General features: G+C 47.4%; 1 protein-coding gene across 3 annotated transcripts in view; it reads right to left on the bottom strand.

The window, feature by feature from the left end:
* Positions 1-26,949, bottom strand: part of ABCD3 (ATP binding cassette subfamily D member 3) — a 312,071-nt gene that overhangs the window by 127,435 nt on the left and 157,687 nt on the right. For all 3 annotated transcript variants that reach the window (XM_029618697.1, XM_029618696.1, XM_029618698.1), the window contains 2 exons: positions 11,968-12,110; positions 4,851-4,920 (listed from right to left, as the gene is read on the bottom strand). In XM_029618697.1, the coding sequence (XP_029474557.1) occupies positions 4,851-4,920; positions 11,968-12,110 (213 nt within the window). The remainder of the gene's footprint in view (positions 1-4,850; positions 4,921-11,967; positions 12,111-26,949) is intronic.

The raw sequence follows: 26,949 nt of genomic DNA, 5'->3' as shown, positions 1-26,949 counted from the left end.
TAACCTTTCAACATCCAGGCCGTCAGGGACAAAGCTTGAAGATTGGGGTGGTGTAGGCACCCGTCGTTCTGAGTGATCAGAAGCGGGTCCTTTCCCAAGGGAATGTACCTGCGAATGGAGAGATCCTGAAGTACTGGATAACACACTTGGCGAGGCCAGTGAGGATCATGCATCCCTTGTCCTGACGTAACTTCACGAGAGTCTTTGAGAGAAGTGGAAGTGAGGGAATGCATATAGGAGACCGGTTGCCCATGAGAGGGAGAAAGCATCTCTTGGCTGAGAGTGTTGGCTCCAAGTGAGACAGCAAAAGTTCTCTACTTTGCGGTTTTGAGGTGATGCAAAGAGGTCTATGCGAGGATGACCCCAACGTTGGAATATTGATTCCGCTACTGTGGGGTTGAGGGACCACTCGTGCGTATGGAAAGCGCGACTTAGGTTGTCCGCCAACACATTGTCCACTCCCGGCAAATAGGTGGCCCTGAGGTAGATTGAGTGGGAGATGGCCTCCGCCAATATCTGTGCAGCTTCCTGACACAGTAGGTAGGAGCCTGTCCCTCCCTGTTTGTTGATGTACCACATGGCCACCTGGTTGTCCGTCTGAATCAGGATGACCTGATTGGAAAGGCGATCCTGAAACACCCTGAGAGCATACCTGATTGCTCGCAGCTCCAGGAAGTTGATTTGGTGTTTGGCTTCCTCTGGAGACCAAGTTCCTTATGTTTGCAAATCGGCAACATGGGCTTCCCAGCCGAGGTTGGAAGCATCGGTGGTGAGAATTATTTGAGGGTCTGGAGCCTGGAAGGGCAGGCCTTGGAGGAGATTGATCTGATTTTTCCACCAGGCTAGAGACTGACGGAGTGAGTCGGTGATGTGGACAGTGGTCGATAGAGGTTGGATGGACTAAGTCCATTGTGACCTTAAAGTCCACTGCATGACTTTTATGGCCAAGCGGGCCATTGGGGTAACCTGTACTGAGGACGCCATGTGTCCCAGTAGGATGAGGAAGTGGCATGCAGTCGTGCAGCGCTGAGACTGTAGCTGGTGTGCGAGAGAGATGAGTGAGAGAGCTCGCTGTCGAGGCAGAAATGCCTTTGCCTGCAAGGTGTCCAAGTCTGCCCCTATGAATGATAAAGTTTGAGATGGGACTAAGCAGGATTTTGCGTAGTTGACGAGAAATCCTAGTGAAATCAGAGTATGTAAAGTAAGACGTAGGGACGACAGAGCAGCTTGCTGAATGGGAGCCCTGATCAACCACTCGTCTAGATAGGGATAGACGTGAACACCTTGAGTCCTGAGGAAGGCTGCTACTACTACTACGAGGCACTTGGTGAAGACTCGTGGTGCAGATGCCAGGCCGAATGGGAGCACTCGGTATTGATAGTGCTTGGGGCCTACCAGAAATCTCAGGAACCTGCGATGAGATGGATTTATCGCAATGTGTGTGTAAGCATCTTGGAGATCGAGAGAGCAGAGCCAGTCTCCTCTTTGCAGAAGAGGGAGGGAACCCAAGGTTACCATCTTGAACTTTTCTCGGTGGAGGTACTTGTTGAGGGCATGTAGGTCCAGAATTGGACGAATGCTGCCTGATTTTTTGGGGATTAGAAAGTACCAGGAATAGAATCCTAGGCCTTGTTGGGAGTAGGGCACTGGTTCTATTGCTCTGGACTGGAGGAGGGAGACCTCCTGCTCCAGGAGTAGTGAGTGGTCGGATGTTCTCCACGTCAGTAGAGGTGGGGAGTCCGGTGGAATAGAGAGAAAGTTCAGGCGATAACCTTGAGAGATTATGGCAAGGACCCACTGCTCTGAGGTGATTGTGTGCCACCTGTTGTTGAAATGGCACAATCGACCTCCCACTGGAAAATGGCTGCTGCTCTCTATGCAGGAGTCAAAAGCCGGAAGCAGGGCCCGGCTGAGGAGCTGCTTGTGGCTTTTGTTTACGAGGTTGATGAGATTGGGCCTTTTGGAAAGGTCTCGTGGAACAAGTTCTAGACGGTGGTGGATAGGATTTCTTTGGACGGAAGAATGACATTTTAGTATCCTTCCTGAATGGCTGTTTGGAGGAATACTCAGAGGGCATCAGAGAAAGCTGGCGAAGGGTCTCATAATGATCCTGGAGTTCCGCCGCCGTCTGCTGAATCTGTTCGCCAAACAGATTGTCTCCTATGCAGGGCAGATCAGATAATCTGTCTTGTACCTCAGGACGCAAGTCAGAAGATTTAAGCCAGGCCCATCTTCTTGCCGAAATTGCAGTTGCAGACACCCTGGAAGCGGTGTCAAAGATATCATAAGAAGATCTTATTTCATGCTTCCCTCCCTCAAAACCATTTTGTACCAGGGTTTGAAGCTGTTCCTGGAATTGCTGAGGCAGGGACTCTGCAAAGTCCTGTATCTGCTTGAATAAGACCCTGTTGTACTGGGTCATATACAGCTGGTAAGAGGCGATCCGAGAGATGAGCATTGATCCTTGGAAGACATGCCGGCCAATGGCATCCAGGAATTTCTGCTCCTTACCTGGGGGAAAGGAAGAGTGGGGTTTTGATCTTTTTGCCCTCTTTTGGGCAGATTCTACAACCACAGATTGGTGATCCAGCTGAGGTTTCTGGAATCCTGGGGCTGACTGGACCAAATAAGTGGTATCAGCTTTTCTGTTGACTGGAGCAACAGAACCAGGGTGTTCCCAGTTCTTTTTGCGGAGATCCAAAAGAACCTGGTGAATAGGGATGGAGGTTATTTCCTTGGGAGCATCCAGAAATTGTAACAGCTCCATCATTTGATGTCTGTCATCTTTTTCAGTCTGCAATTGGAAGGGAACCAATTCAGACATTTCCTTCACAAAATTTATGAAGGATAGGTCCTCTGGAGGAGAACGCTTCCTGCTTTCAGTAGGAGAAGTTGCGATGGCAAGTCATCGGTGCCTTGAGAAGAATCATCGGTCAAGGTGTCATAGGGATCAGCACCTGCCACTCTAGGAACCTGAGAAGGACGGGATGATGGTATTCCTGAAGGTACCGTTCTAGGCTCTGAAGGCATCGAGGGAAGCACTGGAGGCACCGGTGCAGGCATCGAGGGCATTGATGGATGGATCGGTGGCACTGGTGGGCGCATCGGCATCGATGGTTGAGGCATCGGTAGGACACCCGATGGCGGAATGTGGAACGGTGTTTCTTCTCCCAATGACAGAGTAAGTGGGGAAGGCACCGGAGCCATTGGTGACCCAGGATCCATCGGTGGAAAAGCGGCTATAAGCGCTTCCATCTTCGAGAGCAGTGGTACCAATGCTGCCGGAATGGGATCAATGGTCGGTTCCACGACCGGCACCAATTTTGGCGCCGGGGGACCTTGGAGTCTGTGCATCGCCTTATCGATGGCCTCCTGAACCATCTGGTCCAGTTCTTCATGGAGACCTGGAGCAAGCAGCCCTGGCTCCAGAAGGGAAGAAGGAGGCAGAGGCATAGCCGGAGGGACCACCATTAAAGGTGGAGTCGCAGCTCCCGATACCCGTTCAGGTGAGGTTTGCCTCGGTGACCCGGTCGCAAAGGGTCGGTGCCTTTTCTGGATGAGGTTTCTTCGATGGCGGCTCAGACGATGACGAGGTTGATGGCTTTCCTTCATTGATGGTCCAAGACTTCCGGTGTCGATGCCGATGTTTCTCTCTACAATCCCCTCGGTCCTGAGGGGGGGGGGGGGTAGAGGTAGTCGAAGGCCGAGAAGTCGTCGACGCCAGGCAGTCACCGGCCGGTGGCCGATACTGGCGTGAAGTGGACGGTGCTGGTTCAGACTACGTTGATGCAATGGACGGCGTCGGGGTTTGAGAACGGAAGAGAAGTTCCATCTTCTCCATTCTGGTCTTGCGACCTTTAGGTGTCATTAAGGTACATTTAGTGCAGGTCAAGACATCATGCTCACACCCAAGACACATTACACAGACTTTATGAGGGTCTGTTATGGACATGATGCGAGTACAGTCCGGGCACCGACGGAACCCCGACGCCATGGCCTCTGAAAAAATTGATCCGCAGTACGGTCGACGGCCAGTATGCCGCGAGGGCCAAACTTGACGGTAATCGGCCGAAAACAGGTAAAAACTTACCGGAGTACCGCGGAGTCAAAAATTCGAAGGAGGGACCCCTATGGGGTATGAAAGTTTTTAGTAATTCCTTGAGGAAAATTCCTGTCAGGAATCTCTGTGGAGCTCCTTAACCCGCGTGGAAAAAAGAAGACTGAAGGGGGACCCCTGCTGGCTGCAGGTTTAGTGCCATGCTGGGCATGCCGAGTAGGTGCCAGTCAAAGTTCTAGAAACTTTGACAAAAGTGTTCCGTGACTAGGCTCCATCCTGTGATGTCACCCATATGTGAGGACTACCATCCTGCTTGTCCTGTGAGAAATAATATTGCTGTGCAAATTTTAATTTGTTCAAGTCAGGTTTCCAATGTTAAAATCAAAACCATATTACAATTTAAAAAGTGTCAAAATTATTTAATCAAACTGATTATGTGAAGGTTCTACTTATCTGACCAAACCAAAGTGGCATTTTCACTACATTACTAGTGAAAACAAATCAGGGAATTTTAGTCAACTTTCACTCTGTGCACACTCAATGCAAGCTTTTTTGGACTATGCTGTCCTCTCCAGTTAAAATGTTAAGGAACTTTGTTTTCCATTTTAAAATGTAGTTTCAATCACTTGAAATATTCTAAAATCAAACTCCTTTCTGCAGAAAGGATAGCAATGTACATGCTCTCCTTCTGTTCAAGGTAAGTGGATGTTTTGTTGAATATGGAAGGAATTTAAACTTCAAAATGTGATCTTCCTACAATGAGCCATAAGCATTTCAAATGATTTTATCTTACCAGCTTGTGGAAGGCTGTATGAATTGTCTGTTTTTCTCTCTTATTTCCATTATAAAATGCTATTTCTTCACTGCAAGAAAGTACACATTAGCTATTATGTATATGTCATGTCATTTCAGGTAGATGACTGCAAACTGAAAACAGGTTCTGCATGCTTTGCAATGAACACAACAAGATTTCAATTCTAGGCCTGTTCATCCACATGAACGTGATAACACATTAAGGGGTAGATTTTCAAATAGCGCGATTTGGCGTACTTTTGTTGGCGCATCAGGCGCAAACAAAAGTACGCTGGATTTTAGTAGATACGCACGTAGCCGCTAAAATCCGGGATCGGCGCGCACAAGGCTATCGATTCCGTATAGCCGGCGCGCGCCGAGCCATGCAGCCTACCTCCGTTCCCTCCGAGGCCGCTCCGATTTTGCAGCGGCCTCGGAGGGAACTTTCTTTTGCCCTCCCCTCACCTTCCCCTCCCTTCCCCTACCTAACCCACCCGCCCGGCCCTGTCTAAACCCCCCCCTTACCTTTGTCGGGGGATTTACGCCTCCAGGAGGGAGACGTAAATCCCCGCGCGCCAGCAGGCCGCTAGCGTGCCGGGACGCGACCTGGGGGCGGGTCCGGAGGGCGCGGCCACGCCCCCGGACCGCCCCGGGCCGTAACCACGCCCCCGGGCCCGCCCCCGAAACGCTACGTCCCGCCCCGAAAACGCTGCGCGGATCGGGCCCGCCCCCCCCGACACGGCCCCCGACACGCCCCCCTCAGAAAACCCCGGGACTTACGCGAGTCCCGGGGTCTGCGCGCGCCGGTAGGCCTATTGAACATAGGCGCACCGGCGCGCAGGGCCCTGCTCGCCTAAATCCGGGCGGATTTAGGCGAGCAGGGCTCTGAAAATCCGCCCCCAAGCACTGAAATTGGGGCGGAGGGGGGGCTTAAATACATGATAAAATGCATTATTGTTATTTTCCACTGATCAATTAGGTGCAATGCATATAAAATTAATGAACTGCATTGCATGCAAATATGTGCAAAGCAGTTCATTATTATGCAGAAGGAATAGGAGCCAACTTCTGAAAATAATTAGAGGGTAATGAACTCAACACAATTTACAGTCTCCTCCCCTTCAACCAAAAATACAAGATACAGTTGGTCATGAGTTTGACAGTGGAGCTTGCATTAAAATAAAGAAGGTCAATTCCAGACAACCCACATAGGGCTAAGGATTGTGGGTACTTTCTACCTACAGACTGAATTTTCAAAGCAGACAAATGTGCATAAGTCTGCTTTGAAAGTTCGGGGTCATCGTGCTATGTGGGCAGACGGACACACAGAAGATGCCACTTTCTGCAAGTAGATTTACATGCAGGCTTTTGAAAATCAAAATGATACTGCATAAATCTTCTTCCTGTCTCCATTGCACTCCCCTAGACAGTCATAGGTTTACACACGTACTTTTACCCACAGAATCACCGGCCCAGTTTCAAATCACCATTTAGGCACATAAAACAAGGCTTCATGCACGAAAAGCACTTTGAAAAATCAACATCTAAATATTCCCAGAGAAGCTGGTAATACAGACATGGGGAGACTCAAGTGGCCAAAACAACAGCTAGGGGAGCACTGAAGTCCCACAAGTCATTCCTCTCCCCATCCCCACACCTGCCCCACCACTTTCTCTCACAAATCTTCCCCTCTGCTCTTTGCTCTCCATGCCCTTTTTAATTTGTCCCCTTTTACATGGGCATACTTTGACTTCTATATACAGAGCTGGGAGGGGGGTTAATACTCCTCTACTTGTTAACAGTCCTTACATCCCCTTAACCTGCTCTGCTCTCTATTTCCCTTGATCAGTCCTCTGTTGTCCGCTCTGTTGCTCTTTCCACTCCTGCCTCCAAGCCCTAACCACAGCCCCTCTCAACACTGGATCTTCCAAGGGGGAGCAATTTTTAAGAGAAATTTCATCCCATGGCATCACATGCCACCACAACCTCCTCCCCTTTCTCCAGTGAAATATCTAATTTATCCTGGTGACTGGGGGGCTGGAAAAATAGGGCAGATGCCCCCCTATCTTAGTTCCATCTCAGCTAGCACAGAAATCTTCACCAAACTTAAAATAAAGAAATTTCTGACCTGCCCGTAGTTTGAATCTATCCTCTGTCTCAGCTTGCTTTCTTAATTTCCTCTCTGCTTCCTCATGTCTTTTCTTTTCTGGCCTTCCTCATTTCTTTCTATGCTATTTTATTTCCATGTGCATCTCTCCACGCAGCTCATCTTCTCTCACCTCCTGCTGCCACTTACATCCCTCTCCTCACACCTTTATGCTTCTTCCATCCACAATAATCCCTTCCCATAACCCTTCTCTTTGTTTACCTCCCCAATCAGCCCCTTCCTTTCTGTCCCACACAACTCCTTTCCCAGTCCTCTTCATCTCTTTCACCCTCTTAAGCTCCCTTTGCCTAAACCCTCACCCAGTTCCTCATCTTACAACAGCTCGTATCCTCTCTCTCAGCTCCTTGCCCCCTGTCCCAGCTCTCTCACACCTCCTCACTCCCCTAGAGCGCCTCTGTCCCTCAGTCCCCTTTTCCCTTTCCCTGTACCTCTATCAGCAGCTCTCCCCTATCTCCACTGGAACCTTAGGGCAGAGCAAAGGCAGGAAATCTATCTGTCCTACACTCTCAGGCTCCCCTAAAGCCCATTGGTCAGACATTTCACAGCCAACCAATAGACTGCGGAGGAGGTGGGAGCAGTAACGGAGGAGACCAGCACTTCCTGCTCTCTCTCCTCTGTGTGGCCCTGCAGCACAGAGCTCTTAGTTCCCAACCTGCAGGAATGCAGGAGATAATGCTGGGGTGCTCAAGCACCCACAGAGCTGGTGCCTATGGCAGAAGGCTTAACACAGATCACAAAAACATCTTAGAACAGACTGTGATGTTTAAGAACAGCCAAGAGCATCAGTAGCCTGTGCCTGTCAATGCTCTCTTCCCCATTACGAGAAGTCCTACAGGGGCCTAAAGCCCAACAAAGAACCAATGCCCTCCCCCAACACTGAAATACATCTCCTTCTCCTCAAAAAGCCCATTCAGCATGACAATGTTTAAGCCACGTGCCTTTGAAGACCCCCCCCCCCCTCCCATCCCAGTTATTTATTTGGATTTAGCTCAAGCCTCATCATTGGTAATGCAAGCCAAGTAAATTCACTGGGGACAGGGAAATACCTACAATCTAAATCAGGGGTCGGGAACCCATGGCTCGCGAGCCAGATATGGCTCTTTTGAGGGCTGCATCTGGCTCGCAGACAAGTGTTGCCACACTTTCCCGCTGACCCAGCTGCTCCCCGGTCCTCCTCCGCCCGGGCGGAACGCGGCAGGACAGCTGGAGTCAGCGGCACCGGCGTACTCTCTTCTTCCTGCCCCCCCCCCCCCCCCGCGGCCCGGAGGAGGAAGTGGAGAGTATCGGGTGCCTGCGCGGCAAGAAGAGGCCACGCTAGTGCGCTCGGCATCGGCCCGAAGAAAAGAAGACTGTGCAGCGCGACTCGGAGGAAAATTAAGAGGTTCAACCGCGGCCGATGGGACTCCGCCTCCGCGAGGGCTGAAAATGAAGAGGTTAGTGTTGGGAGAAGGCTGCTGCTGCCGCGAGTTCCCGGGGTGGGGGTGGGGGGGAGAGAGAGAGTGAATGAGCGAGCAAACACACATGCTTGCTCGCTCATTCACTCTCTCTCTCTCCCCCACCCCGGGAACTCGCGGCAGCAGCAGCCTCCTCCCAACACTAACCTCTTCATTTTCAGCCCTCGCGGAGGCGGAGTCCCATCAGCCGCGGTTGAACCTCTTCATTTTCCTCCGAGGCGCGCTGCAGTCTTCTTTTCTTCGGCCAATGCCGAGCGCACTAGCGTGGCCTCTTTTTGCCGCGCAGGCACCCGATACTCTCCACTTCCTCCTCCGGGCCGCGGGGCGGGGGGGGGGGGGTGCGCCTGTGTGTGTGAGAGATTGCATGTATATGAATGATTGAGAGCTGGGGGGAGGCCTGTGTGTGTGAGTGAGAGATTGCATGTATGTGAATGATTGAGAGCCTGTACATGTGAAAGAGAGTGTCTGTGATTGAGAGCCTGCCTGTGAGAGAGAGAGCATGAATGTAAGTTTACAATTGAGAGCCTGTATGTGTAAGTTTGTGATTGAAAACCTGTTTGTGTGAAAGAGTATGTGTGTATGATTGAGATCCTTTGTGTGTGAGAGAAATCATGTGTATGTATGATTAAGAGCCTGTGTGTATAAGTAAGAGAGAGATCATGTGTGTCTGTGTGTGATTGAGAGCTGGTTTAGGTGATGGAGCATGTGAGTATGTGATTGAGAGCCTGTGTGTAAATGAGAGAGAGAGACCATGTGTGTCTGTGTGTGATTGAGAGCTGGTTTAGGTGAGGGAGCATGTGAGTATGTGAATGAGAGCCTGTGTGTAAATGAGAGAAAGAGAGGACATGTTTGTAAGCATGTGAATGAGAGTCTGTGTGTGAGAGAAAAAGACAAGCATGTATGTGTGTGATTGAAAGTCTGTGTGTGTGTGTGTAAGCGTGAAAAGATAGACAGCATGTGTGTAAATGTGTAATTAAGAGCCTATAAAAGTGAGAGAAAAAACGTGTATATGTGAGTACTGAGAGCATGTGTGTATAGGTGTGTCATTGAGAGCCAGTGTGAGAGAGAGCGCTGGTATGTGACTGAGAGAGAGGAGAAAGTTCCAAGCAAACCACCCCGCCTCCTGCTAATTCAGAACAATCTCAGGACACCTGGATATCAAACGTTCCCAGGTATGCAGAGCAAAAAAAATTTTGTATCCTTATTATTTTTCATTACTGGGTCTTTGTGTCTGCTATTTTGAAATATTTTGTTGGTATCTGGAAATGTTTTATATGAGTTTTTAATTATTGGATATTCCACTCATCAACTGTTTCGAAATATGTTCTTTTTGTTAGTACAGTTTTACTGCTGATGATTTTATATTTCTTGATTTGTTTTATAAGGATGGGTGATGTTTCTTTTTTCCTTTGTTACACTGCATACAGAGACTCTGGCTTGTTGCAGTTTCCAATTCAGTTTTTTCTGCATGCTTCTTGTTATGCGTTTTGGTCTCTTTATTCTATGTTAGGTGAGGGACAGCACGTGATTCAGGTGAGGTTTTCTGCTGGCGTGTAGTTTCTGTGTAGGACTCTATAGCAGCCTGACTTGGTCCGTTTTCCTAATAGGAGATGTATTGGTGTCTTAAGGCCTGGTGTAATATTTTCAGAGACTTATTGTACTTTAAAAGTGTGATCTTACATAAAATGCACACATTTACTTGTATTTAGTTTTAAACATATTGTATGGCTCTCATGGAATTACATTTTAAAATATGTGGCGTTTATGGCTCTCTCAGCCAAAAAGGTTCCTGACCCCTGATCTAAATTGTACCTGAGGCAACAGAGGGTGAAGTCATTTGCCCAAGGAGTGTCAGTGGAATTTGAATCCTGGCTTCCCTGGTTTTCGGCCTGCTGCTCTAACTAGGCTACTCCTCCACTCCAAAAAGAGACCTCCTCGTGCTGGTGGTAGCCCCCCTCCCCCCCATACCTTTCCATTACCTTCTGGGCTCCTATTTTTGACCCCTTTAGGACTTTACTGGAGGGAGGGGCATAGCATGCAGAGATTGCTGCTGCTTTTAATGTCCATTGAAACAGTACCAAGGGATTCACTAAACTGCGAAAGTCAAACAGCACAGTTTGGTGAATACCAAGGTAATTAAACTGCATTAAAACTGCAGGTTTTAACACACCATAGGAGGTAGACACCTTTAAACTAATACCTCTAAAGGTTTATTCCTTCAGCTAGGTCCTAAATGCAACGAGTCAATTAGTGAAACACATTGAGGCCGATGCAATAAAGTGCACCCAGTCTAGCGCACAGGTTTATGCACAGTTGGAAGCACGTTTTGGATACGTTAGACTAGCCCTTGATGCAATAAGGAGATTAGCGCATCCAAAACTCGAGCCCAAACAAATGCATAGCCGTTAGCGCCCATCACATGTAAATTCCATGCGATGAGGCTATATTAGCTATTACCCCCATTGGAGAATATCGCTGGGCACCCAACACATACTTTTTTATCGAGGCAAATTTAACTCCAGCGCCGGAGGTGGCATAAAGTCAATCCGCGAGTCAAGGAATCGTGAGAAATTAAAAGATACGCTCCTCTGTGGTTTCTCCTGCTTAGTATCTGTGTGACACTTAAATTAACTGCTTGCAGTGTTGAAAAATAAATGTATATTGGCCTGATTAAAAAAAAAAAAATTTTCTTCTGGATGCGTAATTTAGGCGCCCGTAGCAAGGGGCACTTAGCTATGGGCAGCTTCAGCAACTTCAGCAAAATCGGCCAGAAGAAGCTGGATAAAAGCGGGTGCTTGTATTGAGCGCCTGTTGCAATTGTGGGCACCCAATGCATTTGAGCGCTAGGGACACACAATACTCCCCTTAGCGTGTCCTTTTTTATACAGCCCCTCATTTCAATACTGCATCAGGTACACGGGGAATGTGGCGGCGTGCGCCTTAGGAAAACGGGCGCTCAAGATGAGTGCCCATTTTCAATGTGCATCTTATTGCATCGGCCCCACTGACTTGAAGGATGTTAGGTAAAGCCAGAGAAACTATCAAGAACTGTCCCTACTTCTTTCTCCCACATCTAGAGCAAGAAATGCTGTGAATGCAGAATGCAGCCTGGCTTCATTCAGTATCCAACGCCACTCTTGATGGACATGTGTCACCATGATAAGAGCACCTGCTTCTCCTTCATATACAGGCCCTTGCAATACAGTGTGCTCAGCCGAGCACACTGGTTAACCCGTGGTTGGATGCGCGCCACAACCCCTTATGCTATAAGGGGATTAGCGTGTCCAACCCCCTTGCGAAGCTAATAGCGCTCATCACGTGAACATTTATGTTGATGAGGCTATTTGCTATTCTCCCCCGATTAAAAAAAAATGTCCGCCCGACGTGCACATTTTTACCCTCTGAGCAGCCTCATAAAGTTTACAGAAAAGCAGAAAATACTGCAAACCTAAGAGGAATGTTGTATTTTTCAACAGTCGCTCTTCTTCCAATCATACCTGTTTGTGATGAGTCGGGAATTGACATATCTGTATTCTCCTTCATATCTTTGTTCTGTAATGGTCATCTTACCAATAGGCCTCCTCAGGCGTGTAAGGAACAAGCCAGAAACAACCAAGTAGGCCATCATGCTAGCTGGGCCCTGGAAATAAAGACCATTAGATTTAAAAAAAAATTCTATCTATAAAAAGAAAAATGCATTGTCACTTTTCAACCTTCTCAAAAAGGAATAACTTGTATTCAAGTTTACTATGTATTTCAGTTAGATACGGGATGAAAAAAAAATTATTTCAGATTGTAATTGCTAAACCTGTTCATTATTCATTTGGTGATCACAATCAGAAGTCAAACCCAACCCAGAAATTAGTTACACATTTAAGAAAGTCCCAGATCATATTTGTGTCTGCCTGCCTGTTACAAACTACAGTTTTCTCTAATAGGAAGCAGTAAAGACCCCCCACTGACTTTAATAATTATTTCCCCCTTGTAAATGCTCCCTTTGTCCCACTTATTTAAACTAAAAATTAAACTCACTCTCAATTTACAATCACGGATTTTTCAACTGTCATAAAATTGCTTGTCTGGGGTTGGTTTGCTTTGCCACTGGACAAACAAACATTCAACACTTACGGAATACGTTACAAAACATATTGACATCAGCATACCAGCCATCATACTGGGAGATCTAAACCTCCATTTTGACCGTTCCCCGCCAACACCTGCATGTGATGCCACTCTCGCTACCCTTAATGCCATTGGATTTAAACAAATTGTATCAGGCCCAACACACAAGGCTGGCCATGCTCTGGACGTTATCTTCACGAATTCGCTCGTACACCCTGACCAACCCCAATGCACACCTATACCATGGTCAGACCACCTCCGAGTAGACTCGCGCTGCTCCATTAACTGTAACCCCCATACAACACAAGCAAAGAAAAGAACCATCAAATTCAGAAAAAAATGCCAAACAGATGATATTATCGAAGCTCTAACAGAAGACCTCCATAAATTAGATCTCTCGGATGCCAATACTGCTTGTACCTCTTGGCATCAACTCACCAGCTGCATTTCTAATTGACTCTGTCCTCTACTAACGAAAGAAATCAGCTCTGATAAAAAAGAGAAAAAAGCAAATGTTGCTTACCTGATGTAACAGGTGTTCTCACAGGACAGCAGGATGTTAGTCCTCACAAATGGGTGACATCGAGGATGGAGCCCACCACTGAAAACTTCTGTCAAAGTTTAACAGAACTTTGACTGGCCCCTACTGGGCATGCCCAGCACAGCACTGACCCTGCAGCCAGCAGGGGTCTCCCCTCAGTCTGATTGTCAAAGCTACAGGCAGTGCCGAAAAAGTAAAAATAAAACGAATCCAACACCGCGGGGTGGCGGGCGGGTTTCGTGAGGACTAACATCCTGCTGTCCTGTGAGAACACCTGTTACATCAGGTAAGCAACATTTGCTTTCTCACAGGACAAGCAGGATGGTTGTCCTCACAAATGGGTGAGTACCGAGCTGAGGATGTCCTGACTTGCACCAAAGGCACCCAACGGCGTGCAACAGGCACAACAACTGGGGTGTAATTTGGGAACGGGAATCCGCACCCTACCGGGAAGGTGGAAGGGTGTTGGTACATCAAGTTGGAAAAAGGTTACGCAAGACAGATTGGCCGAAGATGGAGTCCTGTCTTCCAGCTTTGTCCAAACAATAGTGGGCTGCAAAGGTATGGAGAGAACTCCAGGTTGCAGCTTTGCAGATGTCAGGAAGCGGCACCGATTGAAGGTGTGCCACTGAAGTCGCCATGGCCCTCACAGAGTGTGCTTTAACACGGTCTTGGAAAGGAATGCCAGCTTGCTGATAGCAAAAAGAAATGCAGTCCGCCAACCAGGAGGAAAGAGCCTGCTTACCCACAGGTTGTCCTAACTTGTTAGGATGGAAAGAGACGAATAATTGAGTGCTCTTTCTGTGAGAAACTGTACGGTCTAGATAAAAAGCTAGAGCCCGTTTACAGTCTAGGGTATGCAGGGTCTGTTCCCCTGAGTTGGAGTGGGGCCTGGGAAAAAAGATAGGTAGTATGATGGATTGATTGATATGAAACTCCGAAACTACCTTAGGTAAAAATTTAGGGTGAGTGCGGAGTACCGCCCGGTCCTGCAGGAGCTTAGTGTAAGGCGGATAGGTAACTAGGGCCTGTAATTCACTAACCCTGCGAGCTGAAGTGATAGCCAAAAGGAATAACACTTTCCAAGTGAGATATTTCAAGTCACAGGAGTGCAGAGGTTCGAAAGGTGGTTTCATTAGACGACCAAGAACCAGATTTAGGTCCCAAGATGGGGCCGGAGGACGTAAGGGTGGCTTCAGATGGAGCAAGCCTTTAAGAAAGCGTGTTACCAGGGGTTGTACTGAAATAGGGACACCCTCGATACCTTTATGGAAGGCGGCTACCGCACTGACATGCATCCTTATGGAAGAGGTCTTGAGACCTGATTCTGATAGATGCCATAAATAGTCCAAGAATTTAGAGATTGGACAGGAAAGGGGATCAAGGGACTGAGAAGTGCACCATGATGTGTACCTTTTCCATTTATATGAATAGGATCTTCTGGTGGAGGGCTTTCGCGAAGCTATCAGGACACGAGAAACTGAATCCGAAAGGTTAAAAGGCTGAAGGACTAACCTTTCAACATCCATGCCGTCAGGGACAAGGCCTGGAGGTTGGGATGGAGGAGGCATCCGCCGTTTTGAGTGAGTAGATGCGGGTCCTTTCCCAAGGGAATGTGCCTGCAGATGGAGAGATCCTGAAGTATGGGAAACCACACCTGGCGTGGCCAGTGCGGTGCTATCAGGATCATGGTTCCTCTGTCCTGGCGTAGCTTCACGAGAGTCCTCGACAGAAGAGGAAGTGGAGGGAATGCATAGAGCAGACCGGTTATCCACTTGAGGGAGAAGGCATCCCTCGGCCGAGAGTGCTGGCTCCGAATGAGAGAGCAGTAATTGTCCACTTTGTGGTTCTGAGGAGACGCAAAGAGGTCTATATGGGGATAACCCCACTTGTGAAACAGAGAGGTCGCTACCAGAGGATTGAGTGACCACTCGTGTGGTTGGAAGACACGGCTCAGCTGGTCTGCCAATACATTGTCTACTCCCGGCAGGTAGGTGGCCCTGAGGTACATTGAGTGGGAGAGGGCTTCTGCCCAAATCTGCGCAGCTTCCTGACACAGAAGGAAGGAGCCTGTGCCTCCCTGCTTGTTTATGTACCACATGGCCACCTGGTTGTCTGTCTGGATCAAGATTATCTGATTCGATAGGTGAGCTTGGAAAGTTCTGAGCACGTAGCGGATTGCTCGCAGTTCCAAGAAATTTATCTGGTGTTCGGCTTCCTCTCGAGACCAGAGTCCTTGAGTTTGTAAATCGTCCACATGGGCCCCCCAACCGATGTGGGAAGCATCGGTGGTTAGGATTACTTGGGGATCTGGTAGAAGAAAAGGTAAGCCCTGAAGGAGGTTGACTTGAGTCGTCCACCAGGTTAAAGACAGGCGTAGTGCTTGTGTAATTGTGACAATGGTGGACAGAGGCTGAAGAGCTTGAATCCATTGGTGTCGCAGAGTCCATTGGGTAACTCTCATGGCCAGTCGGGTCATGGGAGTGACTTGAACCGAGGATGCCATGTGTCCTAGGAGAACGAGGAATTGGCGAGCCGTGGCAGTGTTTTGAGACTGGAGCTGGCGAGCTAGGGATATTAGAGTCTGGACCCTGTGATGAGGAAGGTAGGCCTTTGCCTGTAAGTGTCCAAGTCTGCCCCAATGAAGGATAAGGTTTGAGATGGGACTAAGCAAGATTTCTCGTAATTGACAAGAAACCCTAAGGAAAGGAGTGTTTGAATTGTCAATTTTAGGGAGGATTGAGCAATCTGTTGGGTGGAGGCCCTGATTAACCAATCGTCCAGGTAGGGGTAGACGTGGACACCTTCCTTCCTGAGGAATGCTGCTACCACGACGAGACATTTGGTAAAGACCCGTGGTGCAGATGCCAGGCCGAAAGGTAGTACTCAATATTGGTAATGGTTTTGGCCCACCAGAAAACGCAGGTACTTGTGATGGGATTGTGTTATCGCAATGTGGGTATAAGCGTCTTTGAGGTCGAGAGAGCATAGCCAATCCCCTCTTTGCAGCAGAGGGAGAAGCAAGCCCAGGCTTACCATCTTGAACTTCTCTTTTTGAAGGTACTTGTTGAGGGCTCGAAGGTCTAAGATGGGACGAAGCCCCCCTGATTTCTTTGGTATCAGGAAGTACCTGGAGTAGAATCCCTTTCCTTGCTGAGAGGGAGGGACGGGTTCTATAGCGTTTGATTGCAGAAGAAGGAATACTTCTTGTTGTAAGTGAGCCAAGTGGCTGGTCAGACTCCATGCTTGTAGAGGCGGGGAGTCTGCAGGAAGAGTAGTGAAGTTGAGGTGGTAACCCTGTGCTATAATTGCTAGTACCCACTGATCTGAGGTGATCTGTAGCCAGCGGTCTAAAAAGTGGCACAGTCGACCTCCCACAGGGATGGCTGGAAGAGGGGTTTGGCACGTGCTCTCTACAGTGAAGTCAAAGGCCCGCCGCAGGCCCAGGGGGTGGGGCTACAGTAGGTCTTTGCTTCCGAGGCTGGCGTGGCTGAGCTCTGTTGGAAGACCGTGCAGGTCGAGGCTTAGCCGATGGAGGGTAATACCGACGTGGCCTAAAGAACGACTTTTTAGAGTCTTTCTTAGATGGTTGTTTGGAGGTCACATCAGATGGAGTGGATGAGAGTTGTTTCAACGTCTCGTGGTGATCTTTTAATTCGGCTACTATTTGCTGAATTTGTTCTCCAAACAAGTTGTCCCCTAGGCAGGGTAAATCAGATAGCCGATCCTGGACCTCTGGGCGAAGGTCGGATGATTTTAACCAAGCCCAACGTCTGGCTGAGATGGCTGTGGCTGAAACTTTTGTGGAAGCATCGAAGATGTCATATGCAGTCCTAATTTCATGCTTCCCGGCCTCAAACCCTTTGTTAAGGAGGGCTTGAAGCTGTGGTTGATATTGCTCAGGCAAGGTGTCCGCATATTCTTGCATCTGTTTTAGGATGGCTCTGTTATATTGAGTCATGTAAAGCTGATACGAAGCTATGCGTGAAATTAACATAGCTCCGTGATACACCTTCCTTCCTACACTATCCAGGAATTTGTTGTCCTTGGTAGGTGGCGTTGAAGAGTGTGGCTTTAGACGCTTAGCTTTCTTTTGCGCTGACTCAACAACGACAGAGCGATGATCCAGTTGAGGCTTCTGAAATCCCGGTGCTGACTGGACAAGATATGTGGAGTCAGCTTTCTTATTGACTGGGGAAACAGATGAAGGAGATTCCCAGTTTTTCTTTAGAAGATCCAGAAACACCTGGTGAATAGGGATGGAAGCGATGATTTTGGGAGCATCCAGAAATTGGAGCAGTTCCATCATCTGGTGCCTGTCATCTTTTTCAGATTGTAGCTGAAAAGGGACTAATTCTGACATCTCCTTCACAAAATTAATGAACGAGAGATCCTCAGGAGGAGAACGCTTTCTACTCTCTGTAGGAGACGGTGGGGAAGGTAAATCCGTGTCAGAAGATGTATCATCACCCCAGGTATCATAGGGATCATGCGGGGCTTGAAGCCCTGAAGGTCCTGGTTGAGGGTCCGGGATATTAGAAGGAACCACCGAGGGTATCGAGTAGAATCTCGATGGCATCGGTGCTGAAGGCGGAGCTGGAAACGGCATCGAGGGCTTCGGTGCTGTCGATAGAATCGGTGCCGGCCTTGGAATCGATGGAGCCGAAGGATATATCGGTGGCGAGGGATGAGAAGGCACCGATGGGACCACCCCTGAAGGGGGAATTACGAACGGTGTTTCCCCTCCCGATGATAATCCTGTCGGAGATGGTGGTGTTGTCGGTGCTACTGAAATCACCGATGGAAGGGCCGTTATAAGCGCCTCCATGCGGTGCAGTAGCGGTGCTAGGGCTTCCACCAGTGGCTCGGTGGTCGGTTCCTTCCTCGGTGGCGGAGTCGGTGGCGGAGTCGGTGCCGGAGCCGGTGGAGGTTGGAACTTCTGCATCGCTTTTTCGATGGCCTCCTGGACCAGCCGGTCCAGTTCTGCCCGGAGACCAGGGGTAACGATACCCGGCTCGACGGGAGAGGGAGGCTGAGGCTGAGCCGGAGGGACCACCGTAACCGGTGGGATCACGGCTCCCACACCCCGAGGGGGTGAGGGTTTCCTCGGTGCCTGCGAACGAGACGTGGACGGTGCCAGGTCTGATCGAGGCTTTTTAGTCGGTGGCTCGGTCTGTACGGAGGTCGATGGTTCTGGATCCTCAACGGGCCGAGACTTGTGCCGTCGATGGCGATGTTTATCTTTCCGATCCCCTCGCCCATCCGGGGAAGGGACGGGAGTCGACGGCCGGGAAGTCATCGATGGTGGACGGTCACCGGAGGGTTGACGATGATGGTGCAACTTCGACGGTGCCGGTTCCGATGACGTCGATGCTATCGATGGCGTTGGGGTACGAGCATGGAAGAGGAGCCCCATCTTCTCCATCCTGGCTTTGCGACCTTTGGGCATCATTAAGGCACATTTGGTGCAAGTCAGGACATCATGCTCGCTGCCTAAACACAAAACACAGACCCTATGGGGGTCTGTGATTGACATAGTCCGGGTGCAATCCGGACATTGACGAAACCCCGTCGCCATGGCCTTGGGCCAAAAATTTAGTCGCGGGATTGGTGACTGTCGACAGGCCTCAAGGGCCAAACTCGACGTAAGTCGACCAAAAATGGCAAAAAACTTACCGGAGTTCCGCGAGGTGTAAAAATTTGTCGAAGGGAGACCCCTGAGGGGCAAATTTTCTTCAGAAATAAAATTCAGAATTCCTGTCAGGAACGTGGTTAAGAGCTCCTTTCGCCGCGTGGCAACTGCTGCACGGAAAAAAGAAGACTGAGGGGAGACCCCTGCTGGCTGCAGGGTAAGTGCCGTGCTGGGCATGCCCAGTAGGGGCCAGTCAAAGTTCTGTTAAACTTTGACAGAAGTTTTCCGTGGTGGGCTCCATCCTCGATGTCACCCATTTGTGAGGACAACCATCCTGCTTGTCCTGTGAGAAACCATGGTACACCTCAGATCTTAGAATTATGAAGCGCGAACTCCGTAAACTGGAAAAGACATGGCGTAAAAACCAAGATCTAACACATCTACAAAAATTCAAATCTCTACTCCATAAGTATCATAAAACAACTGATGAAGCCAAGAAAAACTACTACACATCTAAGATCCATCAGTACCAGTTCAACCCGCGTGCATTATTCCAATATGTTGCTAACATTATTACCCCACCATCAAACAGCAAACCAGAAAATGACGATAAAAATAAATGTGAGAAACTAGCTACATACTTCTATGACAAGGTTTCTAATATCTTGGCGCGCTTTACCATACATTATCCTCAGGCATCCCTGCCACCCACAAGCACAATGACACCTTCGCTCGCTAATTTTGAAAACACGACTGCTTCAGAAATTGAAGCAATTCTAAAAAAGATAAAACCCGCACTGCACCCTATTGACATCATGCCTACTAAAACTCTCCTTTCCGGAGAGATCACGTGATGTAATGAGCCTAGCAGACGGGTTTCTCTAGGCTCCGGGTGCCGACCCCACCACCCTCCAACATCTGCACTCATCGGCGACTCCCAGATCTCCAACTAGTTTCTAAGGGCAGGGATATATGTCCATTGTCCGCTTTATGCAGAAATCGCCACCCGGAATGGCCTCTAGGAGCACAAAAAAGGACAGAGAGAAACTGCGCGGCTCCGAACCTAAAATGGCGACCGGACTCGACCCTGCCGGGGAAGCACCGACACCTCCGATTTCGTTAGCGGACATAAAAGATACGATCCGCGCGGCATTGGACGAGAAACTAAGCGAAAAGCTGGCAGGTATCGAGGAAAGACTAACAGAAGTATGCAATGCTTTGACGGAGATCACCCCCAGAATGGATATGGCGGAGGGCCGTATAGCAGTTGTTGAAGACGAAGTTAATGCTAACCTCACAAAAATAACAGCGCAAGAGAAAAAAATCAGCGCCTTAGAACAAAAACTCGATGATTTGGAGAACCGTGATCGCAGGGGGAACCTTCGATTTATGGGATTTTCTGAAGCGGTGGCAGACCACGAGTTGTGCTCCCTACTTGAAAAATGGCTGCCAGAGGAGCTTGGCCTCCCGGCCCTGCAAGACACACTGGTTGTGGAACGAGCTCATCGCACAGGAGGGAAACCAGACAACCAAAATAAACCGAGGTTAGTCATCGCGAAGTTCCTTAATTTCAGGCATAAGCATGATATTTGGCTCGCTTACCGGAAACGCCAGGATATTGCACACAAGGGGCAGAAAATAAGAATTTTCCAGGACTACTCCAGCCACGTCTCTGAACTACGTAGAGCTTTTTCACCCGTATGTACGGCGCTGTTTAAGAAACAAGTGCGATTCTCTCTCTTATATCCTGCCAAGCTAAAAATCTGGTATCAAGAGAAAAATCATTTTTTTGATGCTCCGGACAAGGCGCAAACATTCTTGCAGAGCTGTGGCTGAACTGAGTTCTTGGGAGTTGCCAACCACATGCGAGGGACTTTCTCATGTTTTACAGCCGAAGGTTTCGGTTTACCTGTTGCCATGCGGAAAGAAACGCTGGAGGATTCTTTTCTCCTTTTGAACTTACTTCCCTTCTTAAGTCGATGGGGAGCATCTCTTTGACTGCGCCGTGGGAAAATTTGGATTATTTTTTTTCTCTTCTCCAATGAGAATGGTTCACTGGATATGGGACTGAGAATGCAAAGAGAAGTGATCCGAGTGTTATGGTCCCTCTTTTATTCTAATACCGGGGGGATGTTTCTCTCCTTTGTCTTCACGCTGGGAAAAGGTTGTTCTTATTGGCCCTTTGTAGGACCGACCACATTACGGAATAGACACCATCAGGGACGCTGTACACGGCTTGCCGGTTTTCAGCAGCGCACAACTTGGAGATACTCCTGTTTCTCCCTGAAGAGACCCCTGGTACTTTTATCATGGGATGACTCCGCTCCAATTTAGCGGGACACCTTTTGATAATGGTGTTGGACCTATTGATAATGATGAGGAACCTGGAGACGCTTCCTAAGCAAATGAAGGCTGACTGTTTTGGATTTTAGTTTGTGATGTTCCCTTTTAAAAACCACTGCTTTACATAAGAGGGGTTTTCCTTCTCTATTCTTTAGGTTGGTGGGGTGGCACCTGTACACATATTTCACACATGATCTCTAGACCACCTAGGTGGTGGGAAGATATTTTTCTTGGGGAAGGGTCTTGGGAAATGGGGTTTTTACACATAGGGGAGGGGGAGGGGAGGGAGGGAACGGGTCTCTCACTGAGGGAGGGTGGGTATTACTACCATGTTTGGGGTATTGTTCTCTCTCACTGTTACCTGCAACGGTTTCATAGTCTTAATTATTGGCTACGCCGATTATATTTCATGGACTGGGTGAGGTCATTTTGGAATGGAGCGGGGGGGCTAGGCTGGGGGCCCTTCTGCTCGCATGTAAGGTTGTAATCCAGGGGCCCTGGCCCGTGTACGGTCTCGGCCTTAAGGATCATGGGTAAGTTGGTATCCTGGAATGTCAATGGCTTAGGAACGCCCATTAAACGAAAGAAAATATTATCTCATCTAAAACGACTACACGCCGATATTGCCTGTTTACAGGAAACACATTTGTCAGCCCAAGAAAGCGCAAAACTAAAACGTGAATGGGTGGGTATGTGTATTGCAGCACCTGCTCAGGGGAGGAAAGCGGGAGTGGCCCTCTTAATTAACAAGAATGTAAATTTTCAAGTCATAGACCAAATTATAGATGATGCTGGGCGCTTTGTTATAGTCATCGGCAAATGGAACCATGTACTCATAACAATATGCAATGTGTATGCCCCGAATGAATATTCCCATCTGTTTTTTGAACACGTGCGATCTTTACTACTTGCCCGATCACAAGGCATGTTACTATTATTGGGAGACTTTAATTGTGTACACGACCAGGCTATGGATAGGAGCCCCCCGGTGGTAAGAGAGACAGCGAAAAAGTTAAAAGGAATAGCATATCTCTGTAACCAACTGGGTGTCTTGGATATATGGAGGACCCTTCATCCAAACGAGAGGGATTTTACCCATGTGTCTAGGGCACACAATTCTCTCTCGCGAATCGACTATATTTTGGTGTCCCAAAATGATTTCCACAACATAACACATGCCAAGATTGAAGCCCAGGCCATATCTGACCACTCGCCAGTATCTGTGACTCTTAATACCGATCCCATCGGACCGGAAGCACGAATTTGGCGATTCCCAACTTTCTTTCGGAATAACCGTCAATTTCAAACTTTCCTTAAGGAAAAATGGGAAGCCTTCGCCTTGCATAACAAACAACACGTAGACACACCCCAACTTTTTTGGGAAACAGCGAAGGCTGTCCTACGTGGTGAAATCATCTCCTATACCCGAACCTGCAAAAAGAATCTCGATAAAGATATTATATATTTAGGCACAGTACTGCAGAGGCAGAAGCAGACACTGGTAGTAGGGCAGCCCCTTTTTCAACAGGAGTATTATAAGACCCTAACTCAATTAAATACTCTATTACATACAAGAGCACAGCAACAGTTATACAAAGGGGAACACAGTGCCTCTTTCAATATGGGAACAAAACCGGCAAGTTAATGGCAAACCTGGTGAGAGCAGCAAGACCTAAAACTTTTATACCACAGATGAAAAATAGCAAGGGATCTGTAGTATCTAATAAATTAGACATTTGTGAAGTCTTTAGGGACTTTTACGCGCACCTATACACAGATGATGTCACAGATCTCAGTCCCAGTGAATCCCCCTTTTTCCATGGGGTATCACATACTAAATTGACACCTGCCCAGCTACATTATTTGAATCGCCCATTGCAATCTATAGAGCTCCACAATGCCATAGCCGCTGTTCAACCCGGGAAGTCACCCGGCCCAGATGGCTTCTCTTACGACTTTTACAAACTACTTAGGCCGCAAATTGTGGAACCTCTCCTGTGTTTCTATCAGGATGGTTTACTAAACCATAAGTTTCCCTCAGATTTTAATCTGGCCCATATCACTGTTCTCCCAAAACCGGGCAAAGACTTATTACTCCCTGGCTCGTATCGGCCAATCTCTTTATTAAACTGCGATTTAAAACTGCTTGCTAAGGTATTGGCTGATCGCTTAAATGTTATTTTACCTCACCTGATTGCACAGTATCAGGTAGGCTTTGTCAAAGGTCGGAAAGCCAATTCCAATATGCTTAAACTACTTACGGCCTTGCAAATTTGTAGTTCCCGGGGAACCCCTGCGTTAGTGGTTGGATTTGATTCTGAAAAGGCTTTCGACCGAGTTTCTTGGAACTATATGTTTTTTGCCCTACGTCGACTAGGTTTTGAGGGGGCCTTTTTAGATTATGTCTCCCTGCTATATGCTCGTCCAGTATCGAGAATCATTGTTAACAAGTGCATTTCAGGAGATGTACTGATTGGCAGAGGAGTGAGGCAGGGGTGTCCGCTATCTCCCTTGCTCTACATTTTATCTATAGACCCTCTATTGCGGAAAATAGCTGAGAGCCCCAACATCACCGGGTTTGGTGATCCAGACAACACTTTTACAGTTGCGGCTTTCGCAGATGATGTTCTGGTCTTTTTGCTTAATCCTATTGAGTCTCTCCAAGAGGTACTCCGTTTGCAGCTCTGGTTTGGGACCTTCGCTGGTTTGAAAATTAACCAAGAAAAATCAGAGGCGATAGACATTTCTGGCACAGTGCAGGCTATATGGCCTGGGGCCTTTCCTTTACGTTGGGTTACGTCGCAGTTAAAATATTTAGGTATTAAAATCCCTATTCGGATCAAGGACCTTTACAGTGTCAATATTAAGCCTTTATTGATGAAAACCATTGAAACCCTGGAACATTGGCAAAACCTGCCGCTTTCTTTAATGGGTAGAATACAAATTTTTAAAATGATCATCTTACCAAAATGGTTATATGTATTCCAGATGATACCATTATGGCTAACTCGACAGGACAATAAGCGGGTCACTATTGCCCTTCGCAAGTTTCTGTGGAAAAATAAAAGGGCCAGAATATCTATGGACACAATATATAACCAACCCTCTGCTGGAGGCCTAGGCTGTCCAAATTTACTCTGGTACAACATAGCTTGTAATCTTAGATTAATCAGGGATTGGGTATTGGGTACGGCAGTCTTTGTCCCTAGCCAAATCATAGCCCAGTGGTATTGTGTTCCGGGCCTGAATCCTTTGTTGCAAATCGAGTATGCTCACATTTCGGAAGATCTCAAGGCGCATGTTCTTTTGCAAACTTGTCGAAGAGCCTGGTCTTATTTTGTGAAACGGCTCCAGGTACCACACCGCTTAACCTCACAAATAACTATAGCGGACAACCCACATTTTCCTCCTGGTCAAGCACACTCTGTGTTCCATAAGTGGCGAGGTCGAGGTCTTAAGTATATATACCAACTATATGACTCTAAGACACAGCACTTACAAGATTTCCTCTCATTGCAGACCCATTTTGGCTTGCCTAATTGTGATCTGTTCGCATATCTTCAACTACGCCACTATATTAAGAAAAATGAATGCTATTTTTCCCCCACACCTCCCTTACTAAAGTTGCAGGAGGTTTTTCACCACGCGTCGACTCAACACCCTACTATCACCTTGTATTATAAAATCCTATCCACTAATGGTACGATGGGCCATATAACACGTTTATATAAGAGATGGGCAGATTGGCCGGTATTTCAACTTTCCCTAGAAGAATTCAAACAGTTGTTTATTACTTTATCGGATGTGTCAGATAATGTATTACTTAGGGAAACAAATTATAAATTTTTCTGGCGTTTATATTTAAACTGACTCCAACAGAAACTTGTAAAAAATGCTCAATTGCCAGAGGTACATATGAACACTGTTTTTGGAAATGCCCCAAGATTCACCGTCTCTGGCAATTAGTTCGAGATAGATGCTCTCAACTAACTGGAATTCACTTACCTATGGATCCAAATTTGTGGTTGTTCGGATCCCTAGCTTCCTTGCGTACTGAACCCAGTAAACAGGTTATGCTTTTTCTTCATAGAGCAGGGCTCGTGGGGAAAAAAGTCACTCTTAAAAAATGGTTAGATGAGACACCTCCGACAGTGGAGTTCTGGTTCAAGCAACTACTTCACCTGGGCACTCTAGAATATGTTGTCGCGAGAACCATTTCACACAAAAAAGTAGATGCAATGACAGGAATCTGGGAACCTCTTTTTAGTTACCTCACTCCAAAAACGCCTTAAGTTTTAGAAATCTCAAGAAACATCCACTTCCACATACAGGTCCCATCACAGACTTGTTTATGTCTCATTACCGCATAGTCTTTATAAATTTTTGTTGCTACCATAGTCATATGTGTCACTAGAGTTATTCCTGTATGTGAGATTCTTCTCCTTGAATACATGGCTCCTTGTTACCATTCTACCTCGGGAGGTCAGGATTTTGATAGCTTTGGTACAGCGCATTACTGTTGAGGCTATGCTGCTGGAATATGATGCTCTCTATTGTACCCTGGTTGTGTTCTATACCTCATTCACCATGGTGTAACTCAGGATTGACCTGATTAAAAATCCACTCCATCTGAACTCAGTGAGAGAAGGGGATAAGGGGGGGGGGGGGGGGAACAGAGGGACGGGAAGGGGGGGTGGAAGTGTTTCATTAAAAATAAATAAAAAACAGGTTGTTGGTTGATGGTTATCGCCCCATTGTGTACAAACCACCACAAATTGTTCTCATGTTCTTTGCAGAATGTATTTACACAGGGTTCAAAGTCATTTTCCAAGTATGAGAACTGTTATGTGATGTTCTATGTTATATGCTGTGTTTCTCTTTGTACCCATGGCTACCTTGTTTAATTGGAATACCCAATAAAAATGTTGATTCAAAAAAAAAAAAAACTCTCCTTTCCATCCCTACAAGGATTGCTCCTCCCATTTCCAACATCATCAACAAATCTATATCGACTGGTGTTTTTCCTACACAACTCAAGCATGCAATAATAAAGCCTACTCTCAAAAAACCGGATCTGGATCCATCTGAACCCGCCAATTATCGTCCAGTTTCGAACCTCCCTTTCTTGTCAAAAATCATAGAGAAAGTAATCAACAAACAACTCACTGACTATCTAGACGATAACCGATTACTCTTCCTGTCACAATATGGTTTCCGTAAGAACCATAGCACTGAAACGCTTCTAGTATCCCTTTCAGACTCTATTCTAAAAACACTAGATTCTGGTCAATCATACATTCTTGCCCTACTTGATATTTCCTCGGCATTTGATACTGTCAATCATAATATCCTCCTGACCCTACTCTCTCAAATCGGCATCACTGGCACCGCGTTATACTGGATACAATCTTTCCTGAAAGACAGGACATACAGTGTCAAGTTGGGATCCCAAATATCTAAACCCAGAAATCTTCTACAAGGTGTACCACTAGGTTCTTCGCTGTCATCAACTCTATTCAATATATACCTATCTCCGCTCTGTCGACTCCTAGCAAAACTGGATCTCCGTCATTTCATATATGCTGATGACGTTCAGATTCTCATTCCTATCAACGATTCCCTCTCTAATGCACTGAAAACTTGGGAATCAGCCCTGGCTGAAATAAAAAAGCTTCTCACAGAAAACTTCCTAGCAATAAACACGTCCAAAACTGAACTCATTCTCATCACGCCACACAATAACATCTCCTCTAACTCCTCCCATCTCACAACTTCAGTCCTTCCCCAACTACAGCATGTCCGCAGCCTTGGCGTCATAATTGACAACCATTTTCCTTAAAA

Source organism: Rhinatrema bivittatum, chromosome 10, assembly GCF_901001135.1.
Source record: "Rhinatrema bivittatum chromosome 10, aRhiBiv1.1, whole genome shotgun sequence".
NCBI lineage: Eukaryota > Metazoa > Chordata > Amphibia > Gymnophiona > Rhinatrematidae > Rhinatrema > Rhinatrema bivittatum.
Note: the sequence above shows the minus strand (reverse complement) of the source record. Positions and strands in the feature narration are given on the sequence as shown.